Genomic DNA, 12,178 nt, shown 5'->3' with positions numbered 1-12,178 from the left:
ACGGTATTTATCCAAACAACAACATGAAATAGACAGTTACCAATGCATACAGTGGATAAAAAACAGAATTCATATGTAAAGACAAACATTGCCAATAGAGTTAAAAAGCTTTCAATTCCAATTACTGTAAACAGAATAATGCCACATCACTATCAAAAAGCTCAAAAGAAAAAGTTCTGACATGAGTCAAACAGACATCAGGCATAATATTGACAATAACGCTGCAGATTGAGAGGCATCTTCAAAGACACTGTGAGGCACAGCAAGATGATTTTGACCAGATCGAGCATCAGACACAGAAGTCCTCTGCTGCTGTTTTCAAATGTTTTATCAAACCTCTGAGATCTTAAAAAATCACCAGGGAATTCACAGAAACACTGATGCTTAATTAGTTCAAAATAGCTTGCAGTGTGAATTTTCCATCAGAATAATACATTTGATGATTTTTTTTTTTTCACATGGGCACAGACACCCTGACAGGCACTTTCCACCAAGGATTATTTTTATTCTAGGGAGAGCCAGTGTTTTAGAACTTCTGAAACGAACAATCTGCATTTAACATCATGTCTCGCACAACAGTTGAGAATAGTCATCAAAATGGCTTTGGAGTACAAACATGGTCAGAGATGGATTTCCAGAAAGATACTGGATGCACCAAGGCAAACATATAGTACAAATCATGCATGGAATGTAGGAAGGTTGGAAGAGTTGGAGGTTGCAGGTTGTTCATTTGTCAAACCACGTTACTGAGTGGTTGCATGTACACAATTGCAAAGAGGAAACAGTCTATATCTAAGAATGTTAAAATTACTGTGAGTGCAAAACTGAAAACCAATCCCCCAAAACATTCTGCCAGAAGTGCTGATTTCCTTACATTTGTTCAGTAACATCTTTAGCAAATAAAAGAGACCATCTGGCCTTTATAGACAAACACAAGACAGCCATGGATGCAGGAGACACTGTTCTCCTATGTGAAAGTGCAGTGGCAAGACATTACAGGTATATGAATACATCATGCAGAGGTGAAAACAATGTAGCATCACTCCTTAAAAGTGCCTGATCTATCTATTTTTTTGCCCTTCCTCCCTCTTTGCATTCTCTTTCATCATCTACTCCTTGCTGCCATCTAGCCTACTACTTAATATTCCCACCACTTCCCCCAACATTTTTCATCACCTTACATTGACTCCAGACTCTAAAGCTGTCGCAGCCCTTAATTAACTTCACTCCGACCCTACTGCTCTCACGGAGGGATTTCAGCTGGCTTGACACAACTTCTGGCAGCCATAGTGGAGGTCAACTCTTTGAGTTTTTTACAACCAGGATTAACAGGATAAATAGACAGTGGTGATTTCTGCAAAGTTTTAGCTGTTAAATGGCATCATCTCCAGTAATCTGATCAGTTTAAAGGAAAAGTTCAAAATTTTGGGAAAACCATTTATTCACTTTCTTGCGGAGAGTTTGATCAGAATTTTGATATCACTCACATGTACGTTTGAAGCTACCACCAGCTGCCGGCTAACTTAGCTTAGCATAAAGACTGGTAATGGGCTAAAAGATAGCCTGGCTCTGTCCAAAGGTAACAAATTTTCACCTCTAAAGCTCGCTTATAAACACGTCTTGTTTGGATTTTGTTACCGTTGAACAGAGCCAGGCTAGCCATTGCCCCCTGTTTTTAATTTTATGCTAAGCTTGATTACTATAACCAGCTGCTGTGAAGAGTGGTATTCCATCTTACTCTCTTCAAGAAAGCAATGTTTAAGCAACATGTTAGATAATGGCAGTTTGTTAGCTAGCTAATCATATTAATTCACCTTTGCTCACAAATTAATAGTTAGGAGAGGGTTCAATTGTTTGCTAGTATACTTATGTTAAAATTAACATTTTTAGTTTTCAATAATTAGACCGCTAGCTGGTTTGCCAACACAGAAAGTATGAGCTGTAACTTACAAAATTTGATCTATATCCATACTACAGCTAAATTTATGAAGAATCTCATCTTGTGTTGCACAGTTCACCAGTGGACCTCGATGATAACATCGGCTGTGGTTGCTAGAAGTTTGCTGAAGTAACTGCAAAGCCTCTATCCAGGTCATATGAATAAATACCATTCGTTTTCCATTTCCTACATACTTGTTAGTCCATGCCGCATAGAGTTGTTTAGAAAATCCTGTAGCACTGCTACAGGATCCTGGGCAGAGGAAATTCTACTTTCTTGAATGCGCTACAACTTTACCCCTCCCTCCACCCTTCTTCACTTCTACTTTCCTCAAAGCCTTCCCCCATCGGTCATTGAGAACTCCTGTTGTGTTTACTACAAGGCTCCCCCGGGTCCTTGGTTGCTCCACCATAAACCTCGACTCCGTTCTCGCTCCAGGGAGCCACACTGCCCTGGGTTACTCTGCCACAGCGTGCCAAGTTTGCCACCTGGCTAGAAGACAGGACCCGGTCCCAAAGACCCACCTGGGACAACTCTCCAACCAGGGCTTGGGATGAGTCAAAACCTCCACCCAGGGAATCCTGGAGATCGAGAAGAGTGAAGATGGATTACAGGAAGGAAGCTTGAAAGGATCCAGGTGATTAAAGTCAAAAACACTTTGGTTTACAGACACGCTCAGTTTCAGCTGTTTTCCTGCCTTGGGCAAGACTGTGGACTTGCTTTAGGGGAGATGAAGGAGAAATGATAGAAAGTGACCAGTATGCATGCAGGACTACGGAATGAAGAAGCCATATGGGAGGGCTTTTTTGGTTGTGGATGAGAGTCCCCTAGCCGACTACCCTTGTTGCTTATGACCATGCACACACACACACACACACCATATCCACCCAACACACCACTTCAACAATTTGCCTAGCAGTATACTCTAAACCTAATCAAACTTAGATTTACTGTGTGTACTTTCACAAAGACTTTCAAAGTGTTCCATTTTACTTACAACTCAGGGGGAACTGATTAGAGCCGTAGTTGCAGTGGGTTAACTATTTGCTTACAGCGCTGTAGTCAGCAGTAGCCTGAAGGGCATACAAAATTAGGTTTCTCCTGGGGTAACCTGCCTGCCTTACCTGCTGCTCATCAGTTAAAACTTAATTAATTCAGCCTTTCATTCCCTCAATTGTGCATTCACCTGCTCCTGCCCCAGTATGAGCACTCCCCCGGGTCTGATGTGATGTCCCGCTGCCAGTGTGTGACCCTCGCCCCTCAGCTTTCCCCCCTGGTAGGCCTGCCAGGCTCCTCCCTTCTGGCTCCAGCTCACACAGATGTGCTGCCAGCTGCCTCTGGAGAGATTTAGAGGCAACTGCGCCACCTAGGAATGGGAGAGCAAAAGGGCAGTTCAAATGAAGTACATGATTGTATTCTGATATTTCTACATGTCTCGCATTCAGAAGTCTTCAGGCTTGACAGTATTTCTTCAATCCCAGAGACATTCTGCTACCTCCAAGGACATGGAGTGTTTCCTCTGGGCATCTATTACCATAATGACTTTGTTGAATTATATCTGAAGCCACTGCGCTACCCCACCCTGCAATGCAGCCAAGGTGGTACATTAAAACACATGAATGGGGCTATTTAGCCTGTCTCCTATTGGCTCTTTCATATGATGTGTTCTACATATTTGTATGCTAATACAGGTCACTATATCTTCTGTAATAGGCAGGAAAAAATTCCAATCAAGACTATAATGCTTTTGATATACAGTACAACTGGTAGAATTTCAAAAAGTGGATTAGCCTTATCGAAAGCAGTGAACTCTTCTAGGGTGATTAATTAATTATCAGTAAACAAAGATATGTACACTGGTTGCTGTGCCTTTATAGGGAATTTATAAAGAGTTAGCCATCAGTGTTTGAAAACCTTTGTATCCTATCCTTTATGCTTTTTTATTAAACCTCCCCAAGCGTGTACATGTGCTGAGACGGCATCAGACAATAAGCTTAACTCTTCCACTGCACCGTTAAAGTAACATTTATATCATCTTGATGTTTAACTAATCCATGCTTGTTAACATGGTAACATTACATTGATTGCATTTATCTGACAGCTTTTCAATAACTATTTGTGTTTCTTTCACCAAAGAGGCTCAGCAATTTCGACATAGCTAAATTTATTGTATGATAATGAAAATGCTCGGTGAGCTAGACGGAATATTATAAATTAGATTCTTGCCACACTTTAGTACAACACTTAGACCGCAGTAAGCAATGCTACTGTACCGAAAGGGTCTTCCACTGTAGTGATGTGCTGCACCGTTATGTTGCACTATTGTATATTATGTGGGTCACCTAAGTTACATGAGGTCATACACAGCAAAACATAAAATAATAACGATAATAAAAATAAAATACAGATAAAAACACAACATTATCAACACTATTTAAACACTTGCATTGTATGAGCTAGTATGTATCTGAGGGATTTGGAATATTAATAGGAATGCAAATGGCATTGTAATCATAGCAGTGGCGCAAAAAGAGAATCATTAAAGTGCAGAAATGGGGAGGAGGGGGCAGATGGGAGGAATTACCTTGCAGGCTAAAATGAACATTTTGACATAATACCAGTTCCAGGGTTCGCTGGTGAAGTAATGTGATAAGCGATACAACTGTAGGCTAGTATTTTGCAACGGATAACGTTAGCAACTGGTTGGCGTTAACGTTATCTAATTTGAGCCAACTAAAACACAAAATTTCACATGTTTTGCAGTAATGTTATTTTACTTGTCCAATGGGTTGGTTTTTATGTGCAAAACAAAGTAGAGGTCTCTCCATGACATAAACACCTTTCTAATATTTACCATGTTTTTGCCCGACATCGATCGGATTCTCGTTTAGCCTGACAGACTTAAACACACATTTTTGTTGGTGTTGTGCTGTGAGGCAGTTTTTGGCGTTATCTGCAGTGTTGTCGCTGTGTGTGTCCTATTCACATAGGATGCTGCATAGTGGCTGTTTCAAGTGACTGAGAAAGTTATTAAATAAAATTTTTATGTGAGATTACAACCTGTTCACAAATACACAATAAAAAATTAATAATTCATAATAAAACAAATAATAAAAAAAAAAAAACAGACATGGCCCCTTTAAAGAAAACCTTTGAACGCTTTAGTACACACACAAACATAAATTCACTGTAACAGATTCCTAAATTACACAACCATATTCACACATTTGTATATTGAAATGCATATGTGAAGGGATGCATGCAAAGTCAATTTTTTATATTTTTACCTTACAATAATTGACATATTGAGTAATGAGCAGATATTGAGCAGATGCAGCTTGATACCTTGTCATTGATGAGCATCTCAGTGGGGCTATGCAGGCCTTGCAGCAGCACCAGTTCGTTGGGCTGCTCAGGAACAGCGTAAGAAAGAGGTGTCCCGATTCCTCCTTCTGCCGGCCGCAGCCACAGGCAGATGGTGAAGGCCCGCAGCATTGGGATGGAGTGTTTCACAACAGCGTACATGTAGTTTGTACGAGTTGGGAAGGACAATCTGTAGCCCTCTGGGAAAGAATGCCCTGAGATACCTGGGAAAGCAGAAAGAGAGCATGAATTTGGAAATAAAAAGGGATAGAGAAGGCAAGGAGAAATCAATGAAGGATCAAATAGATTTCCTGCTTTTCTCATTTACTGTATCTGCACTTTCTGTTTTTTGTTAAAGCAGGGCAGGAATTTCATAGTCTTTCTGATGTCTTTTTGCCTTTTACATAAGTTAAACATAATTTATTCATCATAAAGAAACCCCATGGCGTAATCTGATTAAGAGTAGGCTTGTATATAAATGAAACATCTGAGGTAACTTGCCAGATTATTTCTCATCATTAGTGACTTGAGACATCGTGCAAGTGATTAATCACATTTACTTACAATTTCTCTCAACATTTTGTATACCTCTTTATTATATTTTAATCTACACATTAAAATACACCCACAAGTACACACATTTTTCTGTTTTTTCCCCTCTGTTGATACCAACCTTCCTCCAGTCCTGAGAGTCGGTGGTGTAGTTTATTGATGCCCCGGTCGATTTCCTGTCTGTTTTTCTCTGTTTCCAGCCTCAGGGCTTTTCTCTCTTTGTCCAGCAGCTCCACCTTCCTCTCCAGCTCCCCCTCCAAGTCCTCCATCCTCGAGGCCTTGTCAGCACCAGCTCTGTGCCCAGGATTAGTCAACCTTTCTGGGCCGCCAGACATCCCGCCTTCCTCTGGCACTCCTGAGGTGTTGCTGTCCGTCTGGTTGTGAGGAAATGGGCCAATGTCTGACTGCAGAGGAGGGAGGCAGTGGATAAAGTAGTTCACAGTGTGGGTTTTACAGTCTAGGTACTCTTGCTGTTGTTCAGGTAATATAATGTTTTTACTACTTCATGAAAATGCACATCCCAGCTGTAGCAGTGATTCTCAACATTCTGTTGGTTGCGTGCCTATGTAAGGAAAAGTTATTACGCCTAATTAATAATTGATTTTGCTGAAAATTACATCGCGTCTGGGGATAGGGGCTGAGTAAATAAGGTTTCAATATGCTGGAGTTATTGTAATGTTTCATCTTTAAAAAGCAGTTGTTGTGACATAGAATTTCAGAGAGAAACTAACAAAACAAAGTGTCAACCACATAAAGTTTTGTTTATGAACAGATCTTCATTAAGCTAAGCCATCTTATGTCTTCAGGGTTTTTTTAATTAAGTACAACACAACAAATAATTGCAAGTCAGAAAAGGCTGCCTAGAGAATGAACCATTTTAGTCAACAACAAATTGCTAGGGCCCCGCTGCTTAATGGTTCACTGAAATAAACACCAGAACCACAAGGGAAGAAATGTGGGAAATACAGACTCTGCAAGATTCCTGAAACCTGCCTGGTCCAATATATCCACCAAGCACATTATTTAACAGTATGCAGTAGAAATACAAAGACACCATGGGGGAATATATATAGAAGTTACACACAGATATAGTACTTTGAACACAACATAAAGCGATACAGTGTGCAGTTTGCTGACCTATATTGTATACAAGGTTACAGATGAACTAAGGATCTAGGGGAAGGTAATTATTTCCTAGAAAGACAACTACTGTGTAAAAATGTGACAACACATGTAGAATAGGACTGATGTTAATGTTAACTGTGGTTAAAAAAAGATCTTACCGAAATATAGATTTCAAGATTCTGAAATGGTTCTGGTGTTATTATATTATATTTTTGACCCAAAAAAGTTGCATGATGGATTAATAATTAATTTCCAATATAATCCTCAGTTCATCACTCTATCCCTACAAACACTTTTATCTAGGGACATATATAGGCTAGTGACATTTTGTGGTAGAATCAACAACAAAATTGTCAACCAGCCTTTTCTCAGTTTTGTAAATATCAGAATTTTGTTAATATGTCATTATCGTCAAGCACAATCATATTTACTGTAACAGTTGATGTCTATTAGAACTGAATCCAAAATTACAGGTATGCAAGTTTCTCTGGACTAACACTAAAAAAAATGTGCTTAAATCATGCGTATGCTAATGGTGAGTCTTGGCATCGTAGGTGATTTATCCTCTTTGACAGTTCTGTTATTGAGCCTGGGGTTACGCTCCAGGACAGGTATTTACATGTGCAGATGCCAAACATTTCTAGAGAAAACAAAATTGTGCTATGCTCTAAAATGTAGACCCATACAAAATAAATCTATAGTGGCAGATGTGGTGAAGATATAACCATGAAGTTGACATTTGTGGTTTAGACCATAAAATTTGGTACAACTATTTTTTGTTCCCCACAGGATGAATTGCAGTAACTTTGTCGATGTCTTCACTTTTCATGCAGCGCCACCGTCTGATCAAAAATGTTATTTGTTCAATGTGGGTTTTTGACTCAATACCTGCTTAACCGTAATACATTCCCATCAGCCTCAGTCAAGTTGTCAAGTAATGTTAATAAGCAAACATTAGCATGCTAACACACTTAACTAACATGGAGAACACGGTCAACATTACCGGCTAAACTGTTGAACGTCAGCATGTTAGCATTATCACTGTGAGCCTGTTAGCATTCTGAAGTAACCATTGAGCTCAAACCACCACTTTGCCTAAGTACAGCAATGGAATTCACACTGATGTTGCAGGAAAAAAACATAATTGCTCAAACTGCTGTCAGAGGCTATGGTACCAAGCGCACTTGTAGGGATGCTAGAAATGGAAAACCATTGAAGTTCCTGCACATTCACATTATTTGCAACCACATCACCTTGTTTGCCTCACATGTCTGACCAGATATTGTTGTTTTAGTGATGCTATTGTGCGGTTGAATGCTAATGGGTGGGGTGGCATTATAGGTTTTCTGGTTGTAGAGAGATACGTGGATATCCAGCCAGTGTCATTAAGAGTGTGTGCATGATGCATGATCAGAAAAACACTTGCATCAGCAGATCACACGCAAGAAGAGAGATGGGGAGGTAAGCCATTTAACGCCGTTATTTGACCTGCATATTATTCCCAGATGAGTACTGTTCTTGTATATATTTACCAGTACACAGGATCTGATGTAAACACCACACTGTACTGAAGTAGGCCAAATACCACCAGTACAGACATGTGATGGTAAAAGCTGTAGCATGGGCTAAAGTATTATGTTTTAGGTTTGACTTCATATCACCCTGTAACATCGATTCAGATCTTATTCTGTTAAAGAAAAATGTGAGTCTGAATTCCCCATTTCCTGAAAAGTGTCAAACATGGAGATTATTCTGTTTATTTGCATTATGGAGGTTTTCATCTTACAGTGGCAATATGGAAAAGAGACAAATGGTGCATAATCCACAAGGAAAATGACCCAATACAGACATGTCCTACATAAACTCACACTGAGTGAGGAGTACTACACTGCAGAGAGGCACGTTTGTCTGCGCTTTCAACAAATATAGGCAACTCATAAATTATGTATGGTATTTCTTCAGCCAAAATGAGGTTATACATCATTGGATTCTGGTCGGATAAGGGCATGTATCATGTTCTGGTATACTTCTCTCTTCCATCAGCACCCCCACCCCCATCTTCATCCTCGTCTCCCTTCCCCCTGTTTCTCTCTGTTCCCCTGCCTCACTTTTCATCTATGTTTTTCTTTTAATTTCAAATCTCAATCTGTTTTCTTGGCATGATGAATTAGCAACATTGCCAAAGCAATCAGTTCATGTATTATTAAAGGCATTAATAGAAGACAAAGTTATGATTATACAAAATAAATAATACTTGATGTTATTGTAACATCAGCATAATTTTCAGATTGAATCATATGATCCATTTTATTGATTATAGTGTTAGTTTGCAAAGAAAAAAGAATAGAGTCTTACCTTGTTCCTTTCCCTTACATTACACTGTTATTAGGCTATTTTAATAGGTTTCACTTGATGTTTACAAAAAATCTGGCTGCCAATATCCAATATCACACATAAGACCCTTTGGATAACTCACTTGTTCTCATTCAAAATTCAACAAGCACTCTTTCATAAACCACGCATGCATTCCCACAAATCCTAAAAGGGACAATAGAGTGAATATAGCCAAATATAGCCATGGATGTCAACTCTTATAATAGGTTAATGATACAAAATGTAGCTGGAGTTATAGTAGGCTACATTAATATTCAAAGCTTAATATTCAAAGCTGTTATCAGACCATGAAACACCATTCTCGGTTAATTATTATAATTTTATAATAGAGAGATCCTCCTTCAAAATCCCATCATGGGGCCAAAGACTGATCCTTGGGATTCATATTGTTTTAGTCGCATGATGAAGATTATTTATGTGTGATGAGGTGATTTTTTTTCACACTTTACCTACCTCCAGTTTCTCTATGCGGTCTTTGAGCTGAGTGATAGCCTGCTCCAGTTCATCCACAGCCCTGACGGTGAGCAAGTGGGCACTCTCGGGCGTCGATGCCGGGCTGTCCCGCACCATGATCCGCTCCAGGTGAGTCTCCTCCGCTGTGCTTTTGCCCCCCCAACAGCCCCGCAGCACCTCCGCGTCTGTCTGCGCGGCTGCTGCTGCCGTCCATCCCCTTCTCACACTCCGACAACTTCCCAGTCAGCTCTCTGATGGTCCGTTGGTCTGTTAATATCTGGTCCTTTTGCTGCAGAACGGTCTGCCGGAGCTCTTCCGCGGTGGTGCGGAGGTAGCCCCAATCTTCACCCGCGTACAGCGACGGGTCATCCGCTTGTTGCTGAAAGTTTTTCGGGTTGCACTCCCCGGCGGGGATCGGCGTGCAGATGAGTCGACTGACCGTTGGGTCATGCCCGGTCAGTCCAGTGACCCCGTCCAGCCCGCCTAGCCCGATGTTGAAGGTTGGTGCTTCTGAGTCTGGCGTTTCAGAACCATGGAGAGCGCCCAAAGATCCCACCCTGGCTACGGAGCTCCCCGCGCCGGGGCTCTGCGCCGCCGCGTCCGGATAAAGCGAGTGGTTGTCGGTTGCTGGTTGCTGTTGTGTCGCGGCAGCCCTGGAGGATCCGGTGTGGACTGCTGCGATGATGCAGATAACCGCTCCGATGAAGGCCACCATCCCGGCGGCTAAGATAATGACAATGAACTTCAGGGTGGCGGCAGGGGCGAGCAATTATTAGAAATATCTAATAATAACACTCTGAGTCTGTAAGAAACTAAAAGCTCCAAAACAACAAAAAGTGTCAAATTATTTTCTTGTAGGCCTATGTAAAAGGGGGAAAAAATCCCCTCTTCACTTTCCTCCTTTTCTACAAGAACAAGCAATTAGAAAATGAGAATTCCGCACCATAATTGAGTAATCATGGAGTCAAAACATCAGAAGCAGGCAGTCTGTCTTTGTTACACCTCCTCCCCCGTTCAGCGCGCATGTCCTCGGTAGTCAGGCAAAATCCAGCCTGTTAATACTGAAGCAGAATGAGGGGGCGAGAGATGGAGGGAGAGAGAGAGAGAGAGACTGCTCCATGCAGTCTGATAGCACACCTTTTGTACATTTTGTCTTCCTCCTGTTGCCTAAAGCTAACTTTTCCAGCAGTGTTTAAACTATGTTTTTTATAACTGTGGACAGGGGATATAGGATTATCAAACATTTTTCTCCCATAGATGTTGCAGAGTGTGCTAAAAGGCATGCAGATTCAAACACAAGGGTGATTTTTTCAAGCTTTCAGTGAAGATGAAAGAATGAATGCCCCCTCCCCTTGGCCTAATACTTTTTTTGCTCAGCAACACATTGCAGGCCTACTAATGTGATGTGTGGATGGCCATAAGTTAGCCTCAAGGTTCCCTATAGAACAGCTTTACAGCTGCAGAGATGACAGAATCATGGCCCTAGTGTATGTGTGTGTGTGTGTGTGTTTGTGTGTGAGTGTGAGTGTGTGTGAGCGCCCTTGTGCCATTAGTGAGTTTCATTAAACCAGGCTTGCCAGTAAAAATTCATGTTAACCTCAGTGTGATGCATGTGCACACACATGCATGATTAAAAAATGCATTTAGGAGTATTTATGAGAGGCCAAGTGAGAAACACACACACACACACACATACATACATTAGCTTACCACAACTCAAACCATTACCACTACTAAAAATGCACTGGCACAACAATTTGCAATTTCCCAGTTGCTCCATATTTTCTTCCTTTGCCCAGAGGACACAGCTTTTGTCCCCAATTGGACAAGCTATCCCCAGTCAACCTGTCTTTAGTCTGAAATGTGTCCCCTAAGGTAGCAGAAGTCACACACACACACACACACACACACACACACACACACAGACAAAGACAGGTGTGAGAAAAATCTTCACTGTGAGGGAAGCAGCCCTTGTCTGTATAAAATTAGAGTGTGATGTGCATTCTCACACAAGTACTAAGGGGGCTTTAAGCAAATGCTTCTCAAAGTGGCAGGCGCTGAAAGCTCTAATATAAGATGGGTGAGAAGACATCCAACATGTCTGCAGCATAAAATAGCTGGAGCTCTCAGTCTTCACTGGAAAACTAGAATAGTAAAGTAGGCTGTTAAGTACTCCTGTAGAGATGGGAACAAGAGCCTGGAAAAAGTAAACACAAAACATTTACTGATCACACATGATGTCTGAGATCTGTGTGATCTGAGATTTGTATTCACAATGTAACTTCTTGTATTTTTGGCTTTATATAGCTTTGCAGCAGTAGTGTGGGTTCTTATTGTTTCCCCATGCTTGTC

At 41.0% G+C, this 12,178-nt stretch overlaps 1 protein-coding gene across 1 annotated transcript; it reads right to left on the bottom strand.

Annotated features, from left to right (window-relative positions):
* Window positions 1-1,068: 1,068 nt before the first annotated feature.
* On the bottom strand, window positions 1,069-10,876 carry cbx6b (chromobox homolog 6b). The gene is given in 6 exon segments (XM_038695630.1): window positions 1,069-2,520; window positions 3,126-3,305; window positions 5,285-5,526; window positions 5,976-6,258; window positions 9,827-9,988; window positions 9,990-10,876. Coding segments are annotated over 6 exon segments (1,650 nt in total). The 5' UTR covers window positions 10,542-10,876; the 3' UTR covers window positions 1,069-2,289.
* Window positions 10,877-12,178: the final 1,302 nt, after the last annotated feature.

The sequence above is a fragment of the Micropterus salmoides genome, unplaced genomic scaffold (assembly GCF_014851395.1).
Source record: "Micropterus salmoides isolate LMB-PRFRI ecotype aquatic unplaced genomic scaffold, ASM1485139v1 Ms_hic_scaffold_10, whole genome shotgun sequence".
Lineage (NCBI taxonomy): Eukaryota > Metazoa > Chordata > Actinopteri > Centrarchiformes > Centrarchidae > Micropterus > Micropterus salmoides.
Note: the sequence above shows the minus strand (reverse complement) of the source record. Positions and strands in the feature narration are given on the sequence as shown.